The sequence below is a fragment of the Triturus cristatus genome, chromosome 5_1, assembly GCF_964204655.1.
Source record: "Triturus cristatus chromosome 5_1, aTriCri1.1, whole genome shotgun sequence".
Lineage (NCBI taxonomy): Eukaryota > Metazoa > Chordata > Amphibia > Caudata > Salamandridae > Triturus > Triturus cristatus.
In genome coordinates this window covers 804830015-804857186 of record NC_140587.1, presented here as the reverse complement: position 1 = coordinate 804857186, position 27172 = coordinate 804830015, and the positions used below count along the sequence as shown (strand labels likewise).

The following is a 27172-nucleotide window of genomic DNA, read 5'->3' as shown; positions in this document are numbered from 1 at the left end:
GCAACTATAACTCACGCGACCGCAATCTTCTGCTGATGACATATGTGTCTTTATGAAAAAAAAATATTTGTAATATATGTATAGCTAAAAATGTATGGAAGAAGACATGGGCAAATAAGTGTCTAAATACAGTATTAGCATCAGCAGAGGATTGCGGTCGCGTGAGTTATAGTTGCCAGCACTAACTATAACGGGGCAATTTCATTGGTTTTTTATCAGTAAAATTTCCGCTAACTATAACATGTGTGAAACCTATGGTTTTTTCAGTGAATTTGCAAGGTTTTTTAAATGCTAATTCCTAACTATAACGTGTGTGAAACCTATGGTTTTTTCAGTGAATATATATATATATGTGTGTGTGTGTGTGTATATATGCATGTGTGTATATATATATTATCTACTGGCGGTTGCCAGTAGATAGTTACCGAGTTCCCATAGAAAAACTGAAAATTCTATTTTGAATAACTTTGGCGCCGGTTGACTTATCTTCGTGAAATTTTCAAAACTAATGGGGCGCTCCGCTCAGCTCCTACCCTGAAAGTCTTGGGGTGATTCGTCAAGCGGGGGCTGAGAAAAAAGGGGGGTCCCAAAACACGTTTTCCCCATGCATTTTCCCATAGGATCTTTAGTCGAAGGTACAGCCCTAACGGCTGAACAGAATTACTTGAAATTTGGCAAAGAGGTAGTCCTCAGGTCAGGCATGTGCCTTTTGCATATATGGTGTCAATCTGTTCAGTAGTTCCTGAGAAAATCAAAAGTAAAATCACATATATATCTGGGCGGAGCCTAACCACAGATCTCATCGTGAGATCTGATTGGCTGTCAGCACTTCATCCAAGAAGTGTTGGCAGCCATCTTGGGACCAATATACATGATAGCACCTCATTAAAAAGCATTGCAGTTAATAGAAGGTTTTAAGACTTTAGTTAAATTATAAATCATTTGTTGATGGTACCATACTCATTTTAGGAATAGTGGTGTGTTCTAAGGTGATTTTACCATGTGAAAAAGCCTTCTGCTGTGATATCATGAATCATGTTTGAGAGAAAACTATTTTCTCATGCTTTTCCCACAGAGGTTTGGAAGGTGATCTATTAGCTAAACTGAGAGCATATTTTCTGTAAATTCACATTATCTTTCTCAGTCATGTGAGAATGAAGTCTGACATTCTCAGTAAAACATGTACATCCAACAAGGGCAGAGACTGTCAGTTGATTCCTTTGTGTTCTACTGCAGCTTCCCAGAGTGTTCTAAAGAACAACTAGAGCGCTAACAGTCCTACTTATGACAAACGTATGGCACACCTGAAGCCATCTTGGTTGGAATAAAGTGGTAACTCTTAATACATTTAATTTAAAAAGGAACAAAATGAGGGGGTTCATTTTGCCATAGAAATTATGATTAGTGCTGCAGAAAGACAAATTAGGGCACATTTTGAGTGACTATTCAAATCCTCTTCTATTTCATAAAAAAATTCTGACATGCAGACTGAAACATGTACTTTGAATACCAGCAGCAGACTTCCCTGGTGAGCAGTAGCTTTACTACAGTGATCTAATGAGCAACTAAAGTGCTAACATTCAGAATTTATGGCAAATGTGTGACACATCTGAATGCCTTCTTGATGGAACCAAAGTAAACAACTGAAAGTATTTCCTACTGAGGAGACTGCAGTAAATGAGGAAATTAGGAAACTTCATAACAAATAAATCTCCCAAAATGGCCACCAGAGACAAAAGAGCCCAAATGTAGCCCAAATATCACCCAGATGTAGCCCAATGACAGAAGTGTGCAAAACACTTATTTTTTGTGTATTTGCAGTTTTATATAGTGCAGACTTGTCAGGTATTGGAGTGCTTTACATGAGCATTGGTTACATGACACAAGATCAAATTCATTTTGGTTGTAGACATGGGGAGATTAAGTGATTTGACCAGAATCACAGAATGTTGAGCTGAAGCAGAAACTCCAACCTGGTTCCTCAGTTGCAAAGTCTGCAGCTCTGGAAGTAACACCACATCCTCTCCCCTAGGTGCAACATTTAATCAAGTGGTCAACTGGATAAAAAAAAACTAAAGATTACAAATAATTCTTTGTCGCTATTTGAAAACTCAGAAAATGTGTCCTCATTTTAGTTTTTTAGAGCACTAACCATAATTTTGATGCAAACAAGACCCTCTCATATATGTAATTTCTAAAGGAAATACTCTAGGTATTACAGTTTTGATTACATCAAGATGACGTCAGGCGTTCCACACTTTTGTAATAAATATAGAATGTTAGCAATCTAGTTGTTGTTTGGGATACTGTTGAGAGGCAGAGGCCAGGACACGGACTCTGAAAATTGAAGGCAGGTAGGAGAGTGCAGAGGCAACAATTTGACCACACTCGGCAGGCAGGAAGGGCAGTGGCAGCACAACAGACTATGGAGGGCAGTGGAAAGGGGGGCAGGGGCAACAAACCAACAATACAGGACTGGCAAGAGAGGCTGTGGCAATATAATAGACCATTGTGGGCAAAAGGAAGAGGCAGTGGTAGTACAACCATACATGCCAACAGACCCGTTTCAGCCAGGAAACGTCCAATGTTTTTAAGCTCAAATGGGCTTTATTTGATCTGTCTCCTGTCTACAATCTCCTCTTTTTCAATGTCACTCAAAGGGGAAAATCAATACCACCGTTTTTTTTCAAAATCTCCCTCTTACCAAGTTCAAAATGTTTGCAAGTATGGTACATTGGATCACGGTAGGCAGGAGGAATTGGGGTAGGGACATGGACTCTGATAACAGAGGACAGGAGGGACATGGAGAGGTGCACCAAACTGACCCTACAGGGCAGGCATCAGGGTTTGCAGCAGCACAATACACCACACAGCGCATGCGGGACGGGAGTGCAGCACAACAATCCATAGAAAGCAATAGGGAGGGGACAGGACCATGCACATGGACAACAGAGAACAGAGGGGAAAGAGGCAATGGTAGCTAGCTGACCATAATGGACAGACAGGAGAGAAAGCTGCAGCATAACAGACCATAAAGGGCAGGAGGGACGGATCAGGGGCATTACAATGGAACAGACAAGCCAGGAGGGAGGGAATAGGGGTCTGCACATGGAAACAGAGGGCTGGGGGCAAGGGGGCAGGGCAGGAGCAGCAAGATCACCATGGAGGTCAGGCAGGATGGGCACTAGAAACAAGACACACCATGGAGAGCAACAATGAGACTATCATGGCATACATACAGACCATGGTGGGAGGGGGTCAGGGGCAGCTAACTGACCACACAGGGAAGGTGGGAGGGGCCATGGCAGCACAGAAGAACATGCATGGCAAGCTGGAGGGTTAGTGGCAGCACAATGGCTATGATGGGCAAGAAGGAGGGTTTAGGGGCATGCACAAAGGACCATGGAGGATAGAAGGGAGGGTCAGGACCTGGGCACAGACAAGAGAGGTTAGGGGAAGGGGCCCTCACAACAGACCGCGCGGGGCAGGCAGGCGGAGCAGTTGCAACACAACAGACCAGGGAGGGCAGAAGGGTGTGGCAATAAAATGGACCATGGAGGACAGGAGGAAGAGGATAGGGGCATGGCATGTGGACAGGCAGGGTGGAGGTGGCAGGGACGGGTTACAGTCATCTGACAATGCTAGGCAGGTGGGAGGGGAGTGGCAGCTCAACGGAACACTCAGTAGATAGGAGTGGCAGGTCCATGGAACATGGTGGGCAAAAAGGATGGAGCAGGGGGAAGGAGAATTGGGGCAGCAAGCTAAGCACAGAGGCTAAGCAGGAGGTCAATGATGGGCCATAGAATTGGGCAATGGAGGGCAGGAGGAGTGGACTGGTACATCATGCTAAATGGAGGGCAGTGGCAGCACATCAGACCATGCATGGCAGGAGGGAGGAGGCTAGTCCATGGATTCAGACAACAGAGGATAGGGAGGAGGTGGATGGGGCAGCAAGCTAACTGTTCAGAGAAGGTGGGTATTAGGAACTTTATTGTTTTTAAAATGTGCGAACTACTTAAAATATGAACAAGTATGCAGCATAATCTCACTTTTATTCAGGAAGAAGAGGACGTTTGTGACTGTGACTCCGGGCTCACTTGGCAGAAACACCCCCTGACCCTCCACCCCCCATCGCAAAATGTAATGCCCATGAAAAGGGTAGGTGGACGCAGTGTTATATAGAACATAGCCCTGAGAGCACGATTGAAAATGAAAACTAGATATAGTATATGGTATAAACTATGCACCAAAAAGTGTGATATAAGATGAACCGGGGCGTGAAATATAATATGCAATACATTGTGACTCTAAAGTGAGGTTCGTCTCCTTTCCAGAGAGTAAAATAAAAAGTATTACACATCCAGCGGTGGATGTGTGTTTTATTAACCGTGAGGGGGGTTTCTTGCATAGTTTGGTCGAATTTTTGTCGAATCCCCTTTGAATGGCTTGGTGTGCGTGTATATGAAATGTGCCCGTCAATAGCTACCCATGTTTGTATAAATAAACGACAAGGGTGTCTACTTGGAGAGTACCCACCGGCGGGGGTGCCGGGATTAGGCACGGTAGGGCGTCGGACACGTCAGAGCTTCACTAGCAGTGTAAATACATTCCATGTGGATTCATTCTATGCATAGTCGCCTTTTAATGAATATCACGCAAATCGTCATGGTGATAGGTACATACGGTTTGTCCAGCATGTCCTAGGTGTTTCTATAAATATATATTTTTTAAAAACAATAAAAAACAAAGGCCGGCCCCGGGGGATGGTGTCCCCGGGGCCATAAGTGGTCTGAGGAGGGGGGCAACGCAGCCCCCGCCTAAAGATTTTTTTTTTTAAAAGGCCATGACCCGGGGGTTGGGGTCCCCGGCGCCGATTAAGGCCTTGGGAGGGCCAAATTAATTTTTTTCAACAAAAAAAATTAGGGTGCAGGCCCTGGGGGATGGGGTCCCCAGGGCCAGTAAATTAGAAAAAGAAGGGGGGCCACACAGCCCTCCGTCTTAAAAAAAATAAAATAAATAAAAGACCGGCGTCGCGCCGGAGGCCACGCCCCCTCCTTGCAGCACTCTGCAAACGCGCCCCCTGGCCAGTTGTAAGTTGGGGAATTAATTCCTCTTCAATATTGAGGGTCCCTGAGGGCCAACTAGCCCAACAGGTATCTCCAGTATGCGCCAGGGAGCTGCGTTGCAGACAGGTGTTCTGAGGCCACGCCCCTTTTTACACCTCTATGCAACGCAGCTCTGTGGCGCTTACTGGAGGTACCTAGTGGGCAAGTTTGACCCTAGGGACCCTGAGGATTCAAGGGGACTTAATCTCTCAACTTAGAACGGCCAAAGGGCGCGTTTACACAGTGGTGAAGTGACGGGACGGGGCCTGAGGTGACGTGGACAAACACGCCCTGTGGCGCGTTTTAAGTTGGGAAATAATTCCCTTTCAATCCTGAGGGACCCTGGGGGCCAACTAGCCCACCAGATGCTTCCAGTAAGCGCCACTGCGCTGCATTGCAGAGAGGTGGTCTAGGCCGTTCCCCTTTTTACATCACTCTGCAACGCAGCTCTGTGACACTTTCTGGAGGTACCTAGTGGTCTAGTTGGACCCTAGGTACCCTCAGGATTCAAGGGGACTTAATCTCCGAACGTAAAACGGCCACAGGGCGTGTTTACACAGTGGGGAAGTGAGGAGACGGGGCCTGAGGTGACGTGTGCAAACACGCCCTGTGGCGTGTTTTAAGAGGTAGTTTTAATACCCTGCCCTATTGTATACTAGGGGCTTACAGAGGAGGTCATGCTGATCACAGGGGGACCCCAACGCATAGTGTTCCCTAGTGTATGTAGGTGTTTTCACTGTATTCTGAGTGTCTTTTAACATAGCACTGGCTCTAGGACTGGTTAGTCAGACTCAGTTACCACCAGTATCCATCAGAAAAAGTTGAGGGTACAGGATGATTTTGCAACAAGGCTTCTTTCTGCTCTTCTGTTTGTTCTTCCTGCACTTTTCTTCATCTTTGAGGACTTCTGTTGCTTCTTTCTGCATTTTTTTTTTCTTTGTGCGTTTTTTCTTCTTTCTTCACATGTCCTATCTCTGTAGGCATAGTTAGAAATTGGCATTTAAAAAACCTTTGAAATTCACTGAAAAAACCATAGGTTTCAGGCACGTTATAGTTAGGAATTAGCATTTAAAAAACCTTAGAAATTCACTGAAAAAACCACAGGTTTCAGGGGCGTTATAGTTAGCTGGACTTTTCACTCATACAAAACCATTGAAATTCCCCCGTTATAGTTAGTTCAGCTAACTATAACTCGCGCGCCCGCAATGCACTGCTGATGTCACATATTACATCACTCATGACATGGTCAGTGACATCACTCATGACATCACTAATGACAGAGGATTGCGGGCGCGCGAGTTATAGTTATCTGAAGTAATCCTCTGTCATTAGTGATGTCATCAGCAGTGCATTGCGGGGGCACGAGTTATAGTTAGCTGAACTAACTATAACAGGGGAATTTCTAGGGTTTTGTACGAGGGAAATGTCCAGCGAACTAGAACACCCCTGAAACCTATGGTTTTTTCAGTGAATTTCAAAGGTTTTTTAAATGCCAATTCCTATCTATAACTTATCTCTGAAGATATCATGAAAAGCATTCTTTTTTAATAGTAGGGTGCACATTAGTTTTGTGGAAAAGCATCTTTGTGATTGGTTAAGAAAAAGCAGTTTCAACGTGGAGTACATATCATAGGATAAAATTTGCTCAGCTCAACCACACCTGCTACTTGCATTTGGAAGGCACTGTTCGAACTTAAAACAATCGTCAACTTTTAACCTGCACGTGTCGTTAAATGTTCAAGAAAATGTTACAAAAAAATATTGTAAAGTTTTAAAAAATTGATGAACTTTTAAACTGCACGTATTGTAGAATGTTCTAGAAAGTGTGTTGATAGAATACGTTGCACTTCTGACTTCTATGTGTTCTTGAATATTAAAAAAAACGGTTCATATGGAAAATTAAAAAGAAACCAATAGAGAAGTTTTGAAACCTAAAAGAATCCAGGAACTATTCTAATTTATTCTTTACATGTATTTATGTGTGCAGCAACAAAATTATAGACACAACAGCACTAGGAAAAGGAAGAAACGGGGAGTGGGGGGAGGGGGGAGATGGGCAGAATGGCACACATGCACAATTAAGTACAACACGCATATAGACTAACAATGGCCAAAATGAAACACACCAACAAGGAGCACAAGTCACACAACCTGCCAACATCACACCACTGAACGAGCATAGAAGTGAAAACCACGCTGCATTCATACAGGATGTGTACAAAGGCCAGTCGTTGGTGTTGTGGGATGTCTGCGACCGTGGTCATCATGGATGAGATGCCCAGCATGTGGCACATGGTCGAGTTCACTGTGTGATATGTTGCCAAACGGCTGCTCCTCCCTCCTACAAGCCCCCACACTTTTGTACGGTGAGCTGTTGTATCTCGTGCACTACTACGGCACGCTGTTGCAATGCCTATTTGCGTATGTCCTGCTACATTCCAACTACAACATCACAGTGCCGTTTGGAGGTGGTGCATGCCACTTTACAACATCGACTGCTGCTGCTCTTGTAACAGGCCACACCAGAACACAGAGACACACTTACCGCACTTCCTGTACACGGACATGTCCGAGACACCCCGTTTCTCTTGCCGGATAGGCACACCCCTGCACTGACCTGTGAACGACAGACCAGCACACGCCAGTTGTGCATGCAGGAGGATGCGTACGTAGCTACACATCCAGGCTCACTGCCAACGCTGAGGTGACAGCACACTGTGATGTTGCAGGGCTCTTGCCCATCATGCTAAGACAATGACCACAGGGACACACTTACTAAGATGTGGGTTTGGGGGGCATTGGCGGTCCTGGAGTTGTTGAGATGAGTCTTCTGGCCCTCATGGGTATCCCTGTATCATGCTCATTGACTCTATGGCACCTGTGGGTGTTCTGGTGTGGCTCTTGGCTGTGTTCCCTTTCATGGTGCAGGTAGTTGTCCTGCTTAACACCAGCAGAAATCAGGTGTAAAATCCCTGGTGCTAACGTGTCTTATCGCCGGAATTTGTATCACATTGCAATTGGTGTGAAAGTTGTGATGTGATTTTTTTTCATGTGCACAACAATATACGAACTGAGCAGTGTATCTCGTCAAGATCCAGCACCTGACGCACTATTCCCAATCAATATAAATACAATGAGATTTCTTAATAGATTTTGTGTGTACACTGTAAGTGCAGCCAATACCTCAGTGCAATACAATACAGGATTTTAGTATTTAGAATAAATCGCAAAGGTGCACCTCGTGTCTTTTTGCACGGGAACGGCTACTCTCCATGTCATTATCAGCACTTTAACGAAAGTAAGGTTGAGATAAATCTAACACACTATTCAGAAGTTGGTGCAAACTGCAGATATCACCAGTATTCCAGCGATAAGTGCCCCAAAATGTAACACCATGGTGGACTCCATCAAATAACAGTAATAAGAACAAGAAAGAGTCACACAGCAGTTAAGAGAACAACCAAAAACATTATTAATTTTTTTTTCCAAACTTTATTTTTTATAATAATAAAAATATAAACGATAAACTATTTTCAAACTTTATTTTTTTATTAACATAAATATAAACCATAAACAAAATGTAACAACAATAATACAAAACAACAAGGCGGAACACTCCTGTGGGAACCACGGATGTCGACGACAGACCTGGAAAATCAGAAAGATTGTTAAAAAAAAAACATGGTATTCTCAACAAAGTACCACAAGAAACAAATCACAGATATATAAAATGTATACAGCTAACAACATTTTATAAGTTTAACTTACAAAAACTGTAAATGTTGCCGCTTTAAAATATTTACCGAATCTGAGGAATTTTTTTTGCAGAAGGCACCACGCCCACAACGTTTTTCTTCAGTGGTGAAGAAATTTTTTAACTTTTTCCAAGGGGCAAACAAAGACCAATGCCACCTTCTTCATTCACAAGATTTACCAAAGAGTTCTGTTATGAGGGGATCCTAACAAAAAATACTCGTGCGGCACAGCAAGTATGATGAAACACCTAAGGACCCTTCATCCAAACAATCTTGCACGAGAAGAGTGCAAACAGATGAGAAACACTCCTGTTATGTATCTGTAAAAAAGAATCACAAATAAATGTATATTAATAACTTTCAAATTTATACTATTCCATTACTGTACAAACACATTTTATATAAAAACTGACTAAGAAACTATAGCCCTGAACCACAAGTGTGACGATCGTTAAAACACTACATGCATAGTGCATACTACTTTGAAGCAGTTCATGCCCTAAAGCCTACCTCACTAAAAGACTATATGCTAACTGACTAAATGATTACAGTACTATAAGGAGACACACTGGGTGAGTGACAGGGTGTTTGCTAGAAGAGTATGAATACTAACTAGGGAATTGAAGGTGTGAAACACAACTGTGTAGGTGATTAGAGGACTGCATCCATACTGCATAGGCATTTAAAGCAGTCCATGTGCTAAGGCCTGGCTCACTGCATGACTACTTGGGTATTGACTGAATGATTAGAGTACAGCAAGGAGAGTGCCTAGGTGAATTTATAAGTGCTAGGCTTTTCACACAGGGAATGGATTAGTACTTGGTACTGAATGGGTCACTAGAGGAGTGCAAAGGCAGTGACAGGATGTTTCCTGGAAGTGTATGGATACTGACTAGGGAATTGGAGGTGTAAAAGACAAGTGTATAGTATGTTAGAACACTACATGCATACTGCATAGACATTTGAAGCAGTCTATTTGGTACTTAGAAACTGACTAAATAATCAGACTACTTCTAGGACAGTGCTTAGGTAAAACTTTTAAATGTTCAGTTCTGCCACAGTGAACAGAATAGTACATGGTACTGCACCTTAGTGTCAAACCCTGACTCATTTTATCGATGCATTAGCAAAGACTAGCTTCTAATGCTACTAAAACTTGACAACATGAGAGGTTTTAAATTAGTTATCTCTCAGCAAATACACGATCTTACCAAATGCTTCTCTCACAGTGGTTCTCAAATGCACACAGACTCACAATGTAATTCTAGACAACAACCACTATACCTAGGTGTTTACCAAAACTCATTCACTACTGTGGAAGTGGTAAGCGAACTGTACACAATCTTCATATTTCAGGACTGCACTTTTATTTCAAAGCCTGACTCATATAATCAAAGCATAAGCAAAGACTGGCTTCTAATGCTACTAAAACTTCACAACATGACCGGTTTTAAAACAGGTATATGTCAGCAAATACACGATGTTACCAAATGCTTTTCTCACAATCCTTACCCAAATGCACACAGACTCAGTGTGATTTTAGACAAGCAACACTATCCTAAGACTTTACCAAAACTCATTCACTACTGTGGAAGGGGTAAGGGTACTGCACACAATCTACATATTTAAGTACAGCACATCAGTGTCAAAGCATGACTCATTTAATCAACCTATAAGCAAAGACTGGATTCTAATGCTACTAAAACTTCACAACATGACAGATTTTAAAACAGTTATCTGTCAGCAAATACATGATGTTACCAAATGATTCTCTCACACTGATCCCAAATACACACTAACTCAGTGTGATTCTAGACAAGCACCACTATCCCTATGAGCTTACCAAAACTCATTCACTACAGTGCAAGTGGTAAGGGAACTGCACACAATCTACATATTTCACAACTGCAATTTACTGTCAATGCCTGACTCATTTAATGAAAGCATAAGCCATAACTCTTTTCTAATGCTACTAAAACTTGACAACCTGACTGGTTTTAAAACAGTTATCTGTCAGCAAATACACGATGTTACCAAATGCTTCTCTCACAATCCTTACCCAAATGCACACACTCTCACAGTGTGATGTTAGACAATCAACACTATCCTAGGAGTTTACCAAAACTCATTTACTAGTCTGGAAGAGTTAATGGTACTGAACACAATCTACATGTTTAAGTATAGCACATCAGTGTCAAAGCATGATCCCAAATACACACTAACTCACACTGTGATTCTAGACATGCACCACTATCCCTAGGAGTTTACCAAAACTCATTCACTACAGTGCAACTGGTAAGGGAACTGCACACAATCTACATATTTCAGGACTGCACTTTTCTGTCAAAGCCTGACTCATTTAATCAAATCATAAGCCATAACTGTCTTCTAATGCTACTAAAACTTCACAACATGACAAGTTAAAACAGTTATCTGTCAGCAAATACACAATGTTACCAAATGCTTCTCCAGTAGGTAGTTATAGTTAGGACCTATTTTCCATAGGAATTCCGCAACATTCTATTACCAATAAGTCTGGCGCCAGTTGACAAATCTTCGCGAAATGTTCCAAACTTTTGGCCAGCTCCGGTCCGCTCCTATCCTGAAATTTTGTGGTGATTCATCAAGCGGGGGCCGAGAAAAAAGTGGGGTCCCAAAACGCATTTTCCCCATGCAGTTTCCCATAGGACCTGTTGACGCAGCTACAGCCCGAACTGCTGAACGGAATTGCACCAAATTTGGCAAAGAGGTAGTCCTCAGTTCAGACTCGTGCCTTTTGCATAAATGGTGTAAATCCGTTCAGTAGTTCCTGAGAAAATTAGACTAAAAAAGATAGATATATCAATGGCCTCGAAGGATCCGCGCACCCTAAGCGCACCCTCCCCGAACCAAGCGTGCACCCTCCCGATCACGCGCTGAATGCTAATTGGCTGTCAAGTGTCTGTCTACATTCGAAACCAGGAACTGTTGGCAGCCATTTTGTGCCTCGGTAGAAGCGAGGCTGATTAAGTAAGGGAAATAAGTTTGTGAAAGATGTAAAGGGGGCAGGGTAAAAATACTCTGACCCTCTAGTGTTGCTTAGGGGGTCCCAGAAGGACCCACTGGGGCCCCCTTTTTTTTAAACGGCCAAAAGCGCGCATGGTGCCCGGTTCCTATCGCGTTGGGTACGCGGGTCCCAAAAAAATAGGGGGAAAAAATTAAACAATAACGTTTTGAAAATATAGTTTAAAAATTATTTATAAAAATATATTTTAAAATATTAGCAATTTTTTTTAAACCAATAAACTAATATTTTTTAAATTTTAAAATAATTAATTAAAATAAGTTAACAAAAGTGATAAAGTATTAAAAAAAACATAATTAAAGGAATTGACACAATGAAATAGAAACATTTCGAAATTCAATGAAAATCATTAAACATCATAGCTTTAGAGATAAATTATAGATAGGAATTAGCATTTAAAAAACCTTTTGAAATTCACTGAAAAAACCATAGGTTTCATGCACGTTATAGTTAGGAATTGGCATTTAAAAAACCTTTGAAATTCACTGAAAAAATCATAAGTTTCAGGGGTGTTATAGTTAGCTGGACATTTCGCTCATGCAAAACCCTAGAAATTCTACCGTTCTAGTTAGTTCTGCTAACTATAACTCGCGCGCCCCCGCAATGCACTGCTGGTGACATCATATATTACATCACTCATGACATGGTCAGTGACATCACTGATGTCATTTGAGAAGTCATCACTGATGACATCACTGATGACGTCATCCATGTAATAAATTAGTGCATCTTCTCACACCTTAATATAATCTTTGATACACCGACTCAAAATTTCAGACGGCCATTCTCAAAACCATACATACTACAATACCAATAACTACATACCCACTCATTGACTATTAGGTCTACACACACCTCCACTCACTCATCTGTAGAGTCACTCATACTTACAGTCACTCAGTACAGGACTATCATATGCATTTATACACCTATATAGACACTCAGACACTGCCAATCATCCATAGACCTACTCACACACCTAGTCAATCATGCAAATAATTGAGCACACTCCAATTTACTCACCTATACAGTTATACACACACAAGTTCATTTACTCATAAAAATACTACCACATTCTTACGCTCTTATACAATTACTGATACAAGCACACACTCCTCCATACAGCCACTCTCACAATCACACACTCACATATACCCAGTTATATACTCTAACACACATATACCCTGCCTTTCACATATGTAGTTACTCACACATGTACCACTAAGATATACATTCAATCACTAACACACTGATACATACACTCACTGTTAGACCTGTCAGCCCTTTGGGTGGTCCCTCCTCATCATTATTTATTTTGTCCCACTTTTGCCTCAAGCCCTGTTAGTATTTTTCCTTTTTGGGAACCACCAGACTTTTTAGTGTTGCTGCAGATTCAGGGAGCCATTTTATCTACCCCTGGAACTTCTGTCTGAGGGCCTGGAGCACAAAATGGTGGCCACCTGTGACATCATCAGAACCCACTGGAACCTACTAGAACCTTCTGCAACATTCTGGAGCCCTGTGACAGTTGGAGGTTGTTTAGAATGTTGGGAAGCTAAGACAGAGAGTTGGCAGTTGGAGCTGGCAGTTGGCACCTGACTGGTGAAGAGAGAGCAGCAGAAACCTGAAGGAGGAAGGAGTGAGGCAGCAGGGGTGGAAACTTGTGCCTGGAGTGGGGTCCATAAACCCACCCTTGATACTAGTCCCTACTGACTGAGCCCAGCCTGGAGCCCTGTGTGGGAAGAAGCAAGAAAAACCATCTTAAGGACCTGGACAGCAGGAACAGGCCTTAGAAGCAAAGAACAGCAAAGTCCTGACCTGATTATTGGTTTTCCTGGAGTCCGACGTCGAGAAGCCTAGAAACCCGGAGCCCGAGGTGGAGAAGCGGCGCTGACTGGAAAAGCAGACGTCGTACCCGGAGCCGCCAGAGGTCGAGAGAGGGCGCCGACGGAGGTCGTAGAGAGTACCAGAGGTCGAGGAGGAAGTCACCCGAGGTCGAGTGAGCGGCGTCGACGGGGGAGTGAAGTCCGCCCTCCGGAGTCGCCGGAGACCGAGGTGAAGCGTGCCGGAGGTCGGGAGTGGAGATCGCACTCCGGAGTCGCCGGAACCTGAGGAGAGGAGCACCGGAGGTCGGGAGTGGAGGTCGCACTCCGGAGTCGCCGGAACCTGAGGAGAGGAGCACCGGAGGTCGGGAGTGGGGATCGCACTCCGGAGCCGCCGGAAGTCGACATCGAGTCAAGGCCGGCCGACGTCATCGAACCTGAGGTCGCCATCGGACCGGAGCCGCCTGAAGTCGACATCGAGCCAAGACTGCCCGACGTCATCGAACCGGAGGTCGAGATCGAGCCGAGGCCGCCGACATCGAACCGGAACCGCCTACCGGCGTCGTCAAGAACTGACATTGCGCCGAGGCCGCCGACATCGAACCGGAACCGCCTCACGGCGTCGACACGACTCCAGCGGCGTCGGAGCTTCAGAAAAAGGGCAGTAAGTGGAATAGAGGGCGCCTAAGGCCCTGTGGAATCCTGAGAGACTACCCTAGGAGCTAGAGAGGTGCTGGAACCAGCTGGATTGTGCCAGGGGAGAGCTGAGACTAATTCAGAGGGGTTGTGTAGAGTGAGAGAGCCAGGTCTCTAGAATTTCCCCCCTTGATCTACCTCAGTTTAGGCCTCAGCCTTGTCCAAGCCAGGGAATAGACACCCTCAAGCCATCCACCCAACCACAAGCTGTGACTGGGCCAAATCAGCCCATAGAAATCTAAATGTGATCTGATTCTATAAGTGTCACTGTCAGCTTTAAATTATTTATTGAGAGCACTGTATTTATTGTATTTAACCTATTTATTGCTTCACTGTATTTATTGTTCCACAGTATTGATTGTCGCACAATATTTATTGGCTTGCAGTATTTATTGCCTCATAATATTTAATTGCCTGTATGTAATGCACTTCTATTTATGCCTTAATTATTTATGATCTCCCCTATTTATTGAATCATTGAGACTGTATTTATTTGACGTACCCTTCCACAGAAAAAGCCTTGTATATGGTGATTGTGTTATTATTTATTCAATCAGTAACTAAGAGAAAAAGAAGATAAACAGAGATATTTTCATAATTTTTACGGTGTAGAGTCGTTTTTGGAACGGATGCACGCATGGTTATTGTATGGGTATGACGTATGCTTAGCACGGTGCCTGATTCCTGACCACTCGAGCCAAGCTACCACTGTGTATGTCTGGAGAGACCCCGTTACCACCACCCTTTCCGGTGTGGGAGTGGAGTATTTCCAACATAATTGGTGTTCAGCGGCGGGATAGAGCTGTGCCTACGTATACTCAACAATAACTGTGGGTAGTCCATAGGCCTACACCGGGAGTTTTCTCAAAGCGGCCTTCCTAATTGTGAGTTTTTGTTTTTCCAAATTTACTCTGGTGGTGGGAGGAGGTATTATATAAGGTACCCCCCTGCATAGTTACTGCAAAAAACTGTCCTCTGACCTGAGTGGGCAAGATGGAGTTTGTACATGAGAATTTAGAAACTTACACTGTGGCCCAACTCAGGGAGTTTTGTCAGCGGGAGGGGGTGTATTGTTCCCCAGGAGCAAAGAAGGGTGCACTCCAAACCAGCTTAAGGGCTTGGGGGGAGGCACGACGAGAAAGTAAGGCTGAGGAGGAGGACAGGGATAGAGAGCCCGACAGTGAGGGAGCTGGTTTGTACCAACCTGAGGTGGGGAACCTGTTAGCGGGGCCCAGGACACTTTCCAGGAAGGGCAGGAGTGCCTCTAGCGGTGGCTTGTCTGAAGTGGAGTTAACAGACCGGAGGGAGAAAAGACAGCTCACATGGGACTTAGCAAGGCTGGAGAAAGAGAAGGAGGAACAGAGGATGGCTCATGAGATAAGGCTGAAAGAGATAGATCTTCAGATCCTGAGAATCGGGGCACACCCTGTACCTAACGGTGGCTGCGAAGAACGAGAGTACACCAGGGAACCCAAACCCTACCTGCCAAAGGACATAGTAGCTAGCTATGGGGTGGGTGACGATATCGCCAAGTGGCTAGCGGCCTATGAGGTCTCGTTAAGGGCCCATGGGGTTCCAGAGAAGTACTGGGGAGGGGGATTGTACAAGTACATGCCTCCAGCTGGTAGGGATGCATTATTGGCCCTCGAGGAGGATGAGCAGACCCACTACCCCACCATGAAACTGGCGCTCATAAGAAAGTTTGGACTAACACCCGAAAAGTACAGACAGAAGTTCAGGGGTAGTCACAAACTGGGCACACAGAATTGGGTGGACTTCCTGGACTATGCAAAGAAGGCACTAGAGGGTTGGATTCAGGGCAGTGAAGTGAGGAACTACGAGGGGTTGTTTGATCTAGTACTGAAGGAACACCTGCTCGAGAAATGTTTCCCTGAACTGCGTCAACACCTGGTGGATAGCAAGCTGACCAGTCCCCGGAAGCTTGCTGAGGAGGCGGACATTTGGGCTAGTACCCGGGTGTCCACAAGGGGGACTGGAGGGGATACTCAAAAGGCCGGACAGGGCGCCCCTCAGAAGAAAGAGGGAGGGGAAAAGAAAAAGGAGTTCTCCAAAGGCCCCTAAAATAATTTCCAAGGAAAGGGAACAGGATTCACCCCTAGGGCTAACCCACCCAGAAACCCTAATCCTGGCCAGAGTCAGCAGCCAAGGGTTGTCCATTGCTACGAGTGCGGTGGCGTTGGACACTATAAGGGAGATCCGAAGTGCCTGAAACGACCACCCCCTCCCATTGGAGGAAAGACCCCCGGAGTAGCTAGTGCAGTGCTCGGGGAGGAGATGCCCTTAACTAATGGAAGGGAGTGGGCGGGTGTCACTTTAGTGTCCCTGGGAGAACGGGAGATGGTTCCTAAGATCCAGGTGCCCGCAAATACCGTAAAGTATGGGCAGTGGGTCACCATTAACGGCCAAAGAGGGGAGGCTCTGAGAGACACAGGAGCCAGTATGACTATGGTACGTAGCCAACTGGTGTCTCCAGAGCAGGTAATTCCCGATGTACTCCACCCAGCCGCGATGGCTGACGGCAGAACAGGCCACTATCCAGTGGCCGAGGTTCCCTTTGAATGGGGGGGGGTTGCAGGTTCACTTCGAGTTGCCGTAAGCCCTGCCGTGCCAGTCGATTGTCTGCTGGGGAATGACATGGAGCACAATGCTTGGAAGGAGGTGGAATACCGGACTCATACTGAGATGCTGGGTACACCTGACTGGGCCTGTGTGAGCACAAGGTCCGCGACTACCCGGAGAGGGAGTTCGTTTCGGCTGGAGCCTGGAACAAAGGCCCAGCCAGCTGCCAGTCAAGGGAAGAACCGAGGACAGGTGGAGCCTGCCTCGGCGTCCGCACCCCGTAGGACGGATAGGCCACCGGAGGTGGTGGACCAGGAGTCTGCGGTGGGGGATGTTACCAAACTGGAGGACCTACCCATCCCGGCCGAGTGGCACGTGGAGGGAGGCCCGTCCAGGGAGGAATTCTGCCAGGGCCAGAGGGAGTGCCCTACCCTTGAGGGGCTGAGGCGACAGGCCGAAGCCCAGGCAGCAGGGAACGTTGAAGGGAACTACAGTGTTTACTGGGAGGATGGCCTCCTCTACAGTGAACCCAAGGCACCCCTACATGGATCGTCACGAGCCTTGGTAGTCCCTCAACGTTATCGAGCCTTCCTTCTGGAGTTGGCTCACGAGATCCCCTTGGCAGGACACCTGGGGCAAGACAAGACCTTCGCCCGTCTTGTCCCACACTTTTATTGGCCTCAAATGAGTGTCGTCCGATACCTACTGCTGGACATGTGTGTCTTGCCAAGCCAGTGGGAAAACAGGGGTGAAGCTGAAAGCTCCCCTGGAACCACTTCCTGTCGTTAGCACCCCCTTTGAAAGGGTGGGCATCGACATTGTGGGTCCGTTAGATCCGCCAACGTCAGCTGGTCACAGGTTTATCCTGGTTCTGGTGGATCATGCCACACGGTACCCAGAGGCAATACCTCTGAGGACCATAACAGCACCTGTTGTGGCTAGGGCCCTGATGGGAATCTTTACCCGAGTGGGTTTTCCCAAGGAAGTTGTGTCCGACAGGGGGACCAACTTCATGTCAGCGTACATGCGGGCGATGTGGAAGGAGTGTGGAGTGACCTACCGGTTCACAACTCCTTACCACCCCCAGACCAATGGTCTGGTGGAGAGGTTTAACCAAACCTTGAAAGGCATGATCAGAAGTCTGCCTGAAAGCCTGCGGAGGAAATGGGACGTCCTCCTACCCTGTCTACTCTTTTCTTACAGGGAAGTGCCACAGAAGGGAGTGGGCTTCAGCCCCTTCGAGCTTCTGTATGGGCACCCTGTACGTGGACCTCTCAACCTGGTGAGAGACGGATGGGAAAGAACTCCCAGAAAGCTTCCCCAGGACGTGGTGAGCTACATGCTGGCCTTCCGGAGCCAAATGGCTAAGTTGTGGAAGCAAGCTTCTGACAACTTGGAAGCCAGCCAAGCAGTGATGAAGGCGTGGTATGACCACAATGCTCACCCGGTGGAGTTGGAGCCTGGCCAGAAGGTGTGGGTGATCGAACCAGGAGAGCTTAGTGCCCTCCAGGATCGCTGGTCAGGACCCTTTGAGGTGTTGGAGAAGAAGGGTAAGGCTACCTACTTGGTGGACCTGAAGACCCCTCGTCAGCCCCTACGGGTGCTGCACGCCAACCGCCTCAAACCCCACCACGAGAGGCCCGAAGTCATCTTGATGATGGTGACTGACGGAGCAGAGGACGTGGAAAGCGAGCCTCTCCCCGATTTGTTTGCGTCTCAAGAGAAGGATGGGTCGGTGGAGGGAGTGATTCTCTCCCCATCTCTAACTCCTGAACAGCAGGAGGACTGCCGCCAGGTCCTGGGGCAGTACTCTTCGTTGTTCTCCCTTGTTCCGGGTAGGACTCACCTGTGCGTCCATGACGTGGACACAGGAGACAGCCCACCTGTGAAGTCCAAGATCTACCGGATGTCAGACAAGGTGAAGGCCAGCATTCACATTGAAGTCACTAAGATGCTGGAGCTAGGAGTGGTCGAACCTTCTAGCAGCCCCTGGTCCAGTCCGGTGGTACTAGTACCAAAAGCTGCACCACCGGGTGCCCAACCGGAACTGAGGTTCTGTGTGGACTACCGGGGACTAAATTCAGTGACCAAAACTGATGCTCATCCGATCCCTAGGGCGGATGAATTGATTGACCGGCTGGGAGCTGCCCAATATCTAAGTACCTTTGACCTTACTTCTGGGTACTGGCAGATCTCTTTGACTGATGGAGCAAGGGAAAGGTCAGCCTTCTCCACGCCCAATGGCCACTACCAGTTCTGTGTGATGCCCTTTGGGCTCAAGAACGCACCTGCCACGTTTCAGCGCCTGGTAAACCAGATCCTCACCGGAATGGAGAGTTTCTCTGCTGCTTATCTGGATGACATAGCCGTCTTCAGTAACAGCTGGGAGGATCACTTGCGTCACCTGCAAGCTGTTCTCCAGGCCCTGAGACAAGCTGGATTGACGATCAAGGCCAGCAAGTGCCAGATCGGGCAGGGGTCGGTAGTGTACCTTGGACACTTGGTGGGTAGGGGAGCGGTGCAACCCCTCCAGGCGAAGATCGAGGCCATCATGGCCTGGGAACCCCCCAAGACACAGACTGAGGTCTGAGCTTTTCTGGGCCTCACGGGATATTACCGCCGCTTCGTGAAGGGGTACGGTACCATTGTAGCCCCCCTCACGGAGCTCACGTCCAAGAAACAACCTCGACGGGTAGTCTGGACGGAGGCTTGTCAGCAGGCCTTTGTGAGACTGAAGAAAGCCATGTGCGAGGCCCCGGTCTTAAGGGCCCCAGACTTCTCCAAGGAGTTCATTGTCCAGACGGATGCATCAGAACATGGCATTGGGGCAGTGTTATCGCAACTCAATGAAGAGGGTCTGGATCAACCCGTGATCTTCCTATCCCGGAGACTACTTCCCAGGGAACAGAAGTGGAGTGCAATAGAGCGTGAAGCCTTTGCAGTGGTATGGGCTCTGAAGAAGTTGCGGCCATACCCGTTTGGCTCGCACTTCCTGGTTCAGACCGACCACAGACCCCTTCGTTGGCTGATGCAGATGAAGGGGGAGAATCCCAAGTTGTTGAGGTGGTCTATTTCCCTACAGGGAATGGACTTTCAGGTGGAACATCGGCCTGGAGTGGACCACGCCAATGCAGACGGTCTCTCAAGGTGTTTCCGCCTTAGTGATGAGAACTCCCAAGGGGTTGGGTAGCTCTCCCCACTTTCAGCTGGGGGGGACGCGTGTTAGACCTGTCAGCCCTTTGGGTGGTCCCTCCTCATCATTATTTATTTTGTCCCACTTTTGCCTCAAGCCCTGTTAGTATTTTTCCTTTTTGGGAACCACCAGACTTTTTAGTGTTGCTGCAGATTCAGGGAGCCATTTTATCTACCCCTGGAACTTCTGTCTGAGGGCCTGGAGCACAAAATGGTGGCCACCTGTGACATCATCAGAACCCACTGGAACCTACTAGAACCTTCTGCAACATTCTGGAGCCCTGTGACAGTTGGAGGCGGTTTAGAATGTTGGGAAGCTAAGACAGAGAGTTGGCAGTTGGAGCTGGCAGTTGGCACCTGACTGGTGAAGAGAGAGCAGCAGAAACCTGAAGGAGGAAGGAGTGAGGCAGCAGGGGTGGAAACTTGTGCCTGGAGTGGGGTCCATAAACCCACCCTTGATACTAGTCCCTACTGACTGAGCCCAGCCTGGAGCCCTGTGTGGGAAGAAGCAAGAAAAACCATCTTAAGGACCTGGACAGCAGGAACAGGCCTTAGAAGCAAAGAACAGCAAAGTCCTGACCTGATTATTGGTTTTCCTGGAGTCCGACGTCGAGAAGCCTAGAGACCCGGAGCCCGAGGTGGAGAAGCGGCGCTGACTGGAAAAGCAGACGTCGTACCCGGAGCCGCCAGAGGTCGAGAGAGGGCGCCGACGGAGGTCGTAGAGAGTACCAGAGGTCGAGGAGGAAGTCACCCGAGGTCGAGTGAGCGGCGTCGACGGGGGAGTGAAGTCCGCCCTCCGGAGTCGCCGGAGACCGAGGTGAAGCGTGCCGGAGGTCGGGAGTGGAGATCGCACTCCGGAGTCGCCGGAACCTGAGGAGTGGAGCACCGGAGGTCGGGAGTGGAGGTCGCACTCCGGAGTCGCCGGAACCTGAGGAGAGGAGCACCGGAGGTCGGGAGTGGGGATCGCACTCCGGAGCCGCCGGAAGTCGACATCGAGTCAAGGCCGGCCGACGTCATCGAACCTGAGGTCGCCATCGGACCGGAGCCGCCTGAAGTCGACATCGAGCCAAGACTGCCCGACGTCATCGAACCGGAGGTCGAGATCGAGCCGAGGCCGCCGACATCGAACCGGAACCGCCTACCGGCGTCGTCAAGAACTGACATTGCGCCGAGGCCGCCGACATCGAACCGGAACCGCCTCACGGCGTCGACACGACTCCAGCGGCGTCGGAGCTTCAGAAAAAGGGCAGTAAGTGGAATAGAGGGCGCCTAAGGCCCTGTGGAATCCTGAGAGACTACCCTAGGAGCTAGAGAGGTGCTGGAACCAGCTGGATTGTGCCAGGGGAGAGCTGAGACTAATTCAGAGGGGTTGTGTAGAGTTAGAGAGCCAGGTCTCTAGAATTTCCCCCCTTGATCTACCTCAGTTTAGGCCTCAGCCTTGTCCAAGCCAGGGAATAGACACCCTCAAGCCATCCACCCAACCACAAGCTGTGACTGGGCCAAATCAGCCCATAGAAATCTAAATGTGATCTGATTCTATAAGTGTCACTGTCAGCTTTTAATTATTTATTGAGAGCACTGTATTTATTGTATTTAACCTATTTATTGCTTCACTGTATTTATTGTTCCACAGTATTGATTGTCGCACAATATTTATTGGCTTGCAGTATTTATTGCCTCATAATATTTAATTGCCTGTATGTAATGCACTTATATTTATGCCTTAATTATTTATGATCTCCCCTATTTATTGAATCATTAAGACTGTATTTATTTGACGTACCCTTCCACAGAAAAAGCCTTGTATATGGTGATTGTGTTATTATTTATTTAATCAGTAACTAAGAGAAAAAGAAGATAAACAGAGATATTTTCATAATTTTTACGGTGTAGAGTCGTTTTTGGAACGGATGCACGCATGGTTATTGTATGGGTATGACGTATGCTTAGCACGGTGCCTGATTCCTGACCACTCGAGCCAAGCTACCACTGTGAATGTCTGGAGAGACCCTGTTACCACCACCCTTTCCGGTGTGGGAGTGGAGTATTTCCAACACTCACCCAACCATACAGTCCATCACAGATGCACTCTTAAAACCATGCACCCATAGAATCACCCACTCACACATCTATGCACAGTCACACACACCCCACCCACACAAACACTCATGCACCCATACAGATACTCAGACAACCAATCAATAACTCATATAGACACTTATATAGCTATTCACAAAACCATGCAGGCACTTATACATCAACAGACAGACAGATACAGACATTCACACAGTTTAGTCACTAGTCTGCAGTAAGATACGTTTAATGACTCACTTATAGAGTCAGTCACACACATAGAAAATCATCCATTCACACCCAATCATTCTTCCATAGGTCTTTCCCTTTATATATTAAACATATTAAAACTCTACAGAAACACAGACTCACTGGATGATGTCATCAGTGATGTCATCAGTGATGTCATTTGAGATGTCATCAGTGATGTCACTGACCATGTCATGAGTGATGTAATATGTGACATCATCAGCAGTGCATTGCGGGGGCGTGCGAGTTCTAATTAGCTGAACTAACTATAATAGGGGAATTTATAGGGTTTTGTACGAGGGAAATGTCCAGCTAATTATATATATATATATATATATATAATACTTACCTTTAATACTTACCAAAATACTTACATTTAAATGTAATATTTTTTGCTACAAGCATGCCTTTACCTTTAATTCATTTACAACGAAAATTCGTTGTTAAAGCATTCGTGGTAAAGGCATCCTCGTTAAAAAAAAAAAAAAAAAAAAAAAAAAAAAAGTTATAAAAACATTTGTGGTAAAGACGTTGTTGTTGTTCTGCCTTCGTTGTAAAGGCATCTTGTTGTTCTGCCTTCGTTGTAAAGGCTGCTTCCCCTGATACATACAGCTAAGAAACACAAAATGGCTTTTGTGAGCAGTCCACGCTATTCTGAATTTTAAAAGGGGGTTAGTATATGACCCAATAATATTTTTTAGACCCATGATTTGTGATTTTGTAAATCGTATGGTGAAAATGGAAGATTTTCTCTGAGAGTCCTTGTTAGGTCCTCTTAGGAGAGATTGCATTTTGCTTAGACAACTGTAATTTTGTGTATGCTTTAAATTTTATGGCTGTGTGCCGGTTGGTAGCCTTGTGGAAAAGCTTACCATCCAAATTGTAGACCTGAGTTAGTTATGGTGACAAGCTCCATGCCGGATTGTTGGCCTGAGAAACGTTATGTCCAAGTTTATAAGCCTGGTCTGCTTATGACATTATGACAAAGACAGTTGATCTAGCTTGTCATGAAAATAATTTGTTAAAGCCAGTAAACCTTTAACATGCGTTTGTTATCCTATTGTTTAACAGGCTATAGACCATTATGTCTCTGATTATCGTAGTAGTCAAGTTTTTTGCCATTTGCCGCCCACTCTGACATATGCTGGGGTGAGTTTCACTGTAGTGATATTTGTTAGGCCCTATTGAGAGGGGTGGCATAAGGTTTTGCTGACTATTTTTCTACATATGTGTATGGTTATACCTGTATGCATGATGGTTACTAGTTCATGTGCACTTGAATAGATCTGTGTAGGTTAACTGCTAGAGCCAATGTATATATGCAGCCATATAAAACAAGGCGGTAATTTAGTACACTCCTACTATGCAAACCCTACTCTGAGTGTACTTAGTGTGTGTGTAGGTGTAGAGCCACAAATCTCCCCAAGGGACGATTCAACCCATTACATGATGGGAAAGAATGAAGGACCCCGTCTTGGCCACGCACTGGACATTTCTCACAAGATGTCGGACTGCTGCGTAATGATTTCTCAGCATGCAAGGACCCTCTGTGTCTGCGAAAGAGCCTCCTCTTCTAATCAATCAGGATGCTAATCTTTTATGATAGAAAGCAACCTTGTGATATGCGTATAGATTAGTGATGTTACGGATCTGTGGATAGCCTGTCGCCCTTTGGATGAAGATAGAGAAGACCTTTGTACATAGTGCGAAAAGAGACCTTACACATGATGTTCAGGGCATTGTGATAATGTTGTGCGGAGCTAGATGTATAAAAAAGTTTAGTTTCAGGGAAACAAATCCAACATTGTCATGCACACAAATATGTGCAAAAGGTCACTGCTGAAAATGTTATTTGTGACGACAATGTAAGAAATAAGCTGTTCGCAACATGGGCCTTATTTGGGAATATAACGGAAGGAAATGGGCGTTCTCACTTGATTGGCAAAAGTAATTCCAGACTCCATAGGGTTGATCTGTATATTATGAAATGTTATTTTAAAGCCATTCGTCCCAGATTACCTTGGTAGGGAAGAATTTAGTTGGTTACAGGCTCTGACAAACCTTGGGGTTGGAGTGGGCTGGGAGGGGTTAGGATTTGCAATAATTATCTCTTCAGAAGTCACAACAGGCTTAGCTGTCTACCAGGATCTTGTAATAAAATTATTAAATAGTTAATTCATCCATAATTGGTGAGTGCTCTTCTGCCATTGGTTGGTCTGAGTGGCATTTACACTCTACTTCCATCCATTACACCATGCTGCATGGGGTAAGGGTTTAGTCCGCGTCAAGCACTGGCTGTCTTGCTTTGTGAATGACTGCATTTTGAGTGCACTTCTGTGTCAGGGCTGGTTGGCCTTTCCTTTAGTTTCCAATTATTTCCCATTCTAATTCTGCTTTCTTTTTTAACTTTACATTTTCATCAAGAGGATACCGCTCCTCTCCAGGCAGTGCTAATGGGTAGTTGGCTTGCTTCTCATTTCTTCTGCAGTGTACCACATCACACATGGTCACTTTCTCTAAACCAGAAGACTAATATGGAATGCTGTTGTATGTAGTGTATCGTCCTTTCACTATTCCGAGATGGCCAATGATTTGGTCCTAAATGTAGCGGCTAGTCTGGAACTTTAAAACTGCAATATACTATGTACAATATCTCTTTGAGATAGATATTTGCTGCTATGTTTAGTTTCATTATTGTGAGAAAATGACCGCCATATTTATACAGTAGCATGATTTCCTTTTTCCACTTGTAGTCTTTTGATTTATCTTGCATATATTGTTGAGTTTGTGTATTATTGCAGGTGTATCAAAAGGTGAATGCAAAAAATGAGTCAGCGGATGGGTGGATGCATGCATGAGTGCAACAATGAGTGATGGAGTGCATGTATAACTCGTTGAGTGCCTCAACACATCAGTGTCATAAAAGGCATTTTCATTCGTAAATCAGACCTATTGAAATTGCCAGTGCTCATCCTAATGAGTAATATGCTTCTCTAGTTGAGTTAATCAAAATAAGTGCTTAGTCCCACCTGTGACAAGGAAGTTAGGATAATGTGATCAAACTGCTAAAATTCACAATTTTACTAAAGTTGTCTATAAAATGGGCTATTGAAAATCTGAAATGTTAGTTTTGTCAAGTCAAATATCTTTATTCAGTTTCATATTTGATAAAACCATAAAAGCACAATATAAAATACAGGTTAAACTATAATACAGTATATACAGTCACGACCGGAACAGACAAGGTATAAACATCTAGACAATTAATTTTGTGCATACTTATTGCACCTAGTAACCCGGTCACCTAAGACAAACATTTAACACCCACTAAAAAAATAGATGGGTAAAAACACTATAAGTAGCACTTTAAAACCATTAGATGATTCAACTAGCTATTAGCAAGATAAGGTGCATGAAACCGGAGATGGAGACAAGAAACAAGCGAGTTAGTCGCAACTCTCCCTAAGCCTAATGGCAAATTACAAAATTTTACACACAAAAAATTGTGTTACCCGTCAACATCTGGAGCAACATAAAAGCGGGCCAAACTTCTCTAAAATTGGCCGGTTTCAAAATGAAGATTAAGAAGGATTTTCCAGGTGTATCATAAAATGGGCAAAACATCGTAAAGTGAACCATGTCCTGTGTAAATGTACCATTGTAGTTTTGTCGTGTTCTGCCATTGTTCCTATTGCCCACAGTATGATAAATCAAAACTATTTGGACTACACGTTTGCAGGTTTTTAAATTCTTTTTTTTCAAACAAGTTACTCATTCTGATTTTACACACAGGTGTGCGAAAGAGAAGCCAGCACCAGGGACCTGATGACATTTATTTGGATGATCTACAGGTTTTGGAGCCTAATGTCGCTGCTCTCTATTTCCCAAAAAGGTAATTTAAAACTGTATTAATGTACAGAGTTACACTGTCATAGTCTGTTGATTTTCAGCACATAATTTTATAATAGAGTTCAGCCCAGAATTGTCAATGAATAGCATGGGATTGTTGGATTCATGCAGTGTGTAAGTGCAGCAGTCTGGTGTCAGATAATTTCCAATATTTTCTCTCTTCACTCACTGCTAGTGATTACTTGTCCAGAATATAGTCACAACCTAGGTCGAACTCAAAGTAGTATTAGATAAGATAGTCTATTTGCCAAGGTGTAATCCGAAAGTAGCTACAGTTATAATTTGTAATCCTTATATTCTAGTATCTATAAGGTAACCAAAAGGTGATGTTTTCACACTATATAAAGCCCTGAAATATTTAAAGGTGCTTCCTTCCTTAAACATAAGTAAGCCCTGCTAAACACTGTTGTTGTCTTCTCTTCTTAAGCTTTTTAGATTGCTACGACTTCCTTCCCTCACCCAATGTCTATTATACAGATGGCTTCTCTTTTCCACTGTTTTTGTGGGCAGCACCGAAGAGATCATCCATGCTTCATAAAGGTGCTGTGTTTCCACTGGTATAACATTAATCCACCCATTATCTAGCTCTCTTATCACATTGAGGCACATTACAGAAAGATGTTTCATCCATTAGCTGCAGAGATTGGAGGCAGGAATGTTCCACAAATGTTTGGGACCTATATCATTTTGGTTTGGAGTTAAAACATTAGGGATTGGCAGATAATG

At 45.3% G+C, this 27172-nt stretch overlaps 1 protein-coding gene across 2 annotated transcripts in view; it reads left to right on the top strand.

Annotated features, from left to right (window-relative positions):
• The window catches only part of LPIN2 (lipin 2), a 560786-nt gene that overhangs the window by 249662 nt on the left and 283952 nt on the right, over window positions 1-27172 (top strand). For both annotated transcript variants that reach the window (XM_085605827.1, XM_085605826.1), the window contains exon 8: window positions 26330-26429. In XM_085605827.1, coding sequence (XP_085461953.1) covers window positions 26330-26429 — 100 coding nt within the window. The remainder of the gene's footprint in view (window positions 1-26329; window positions 26430-27172) is intronic.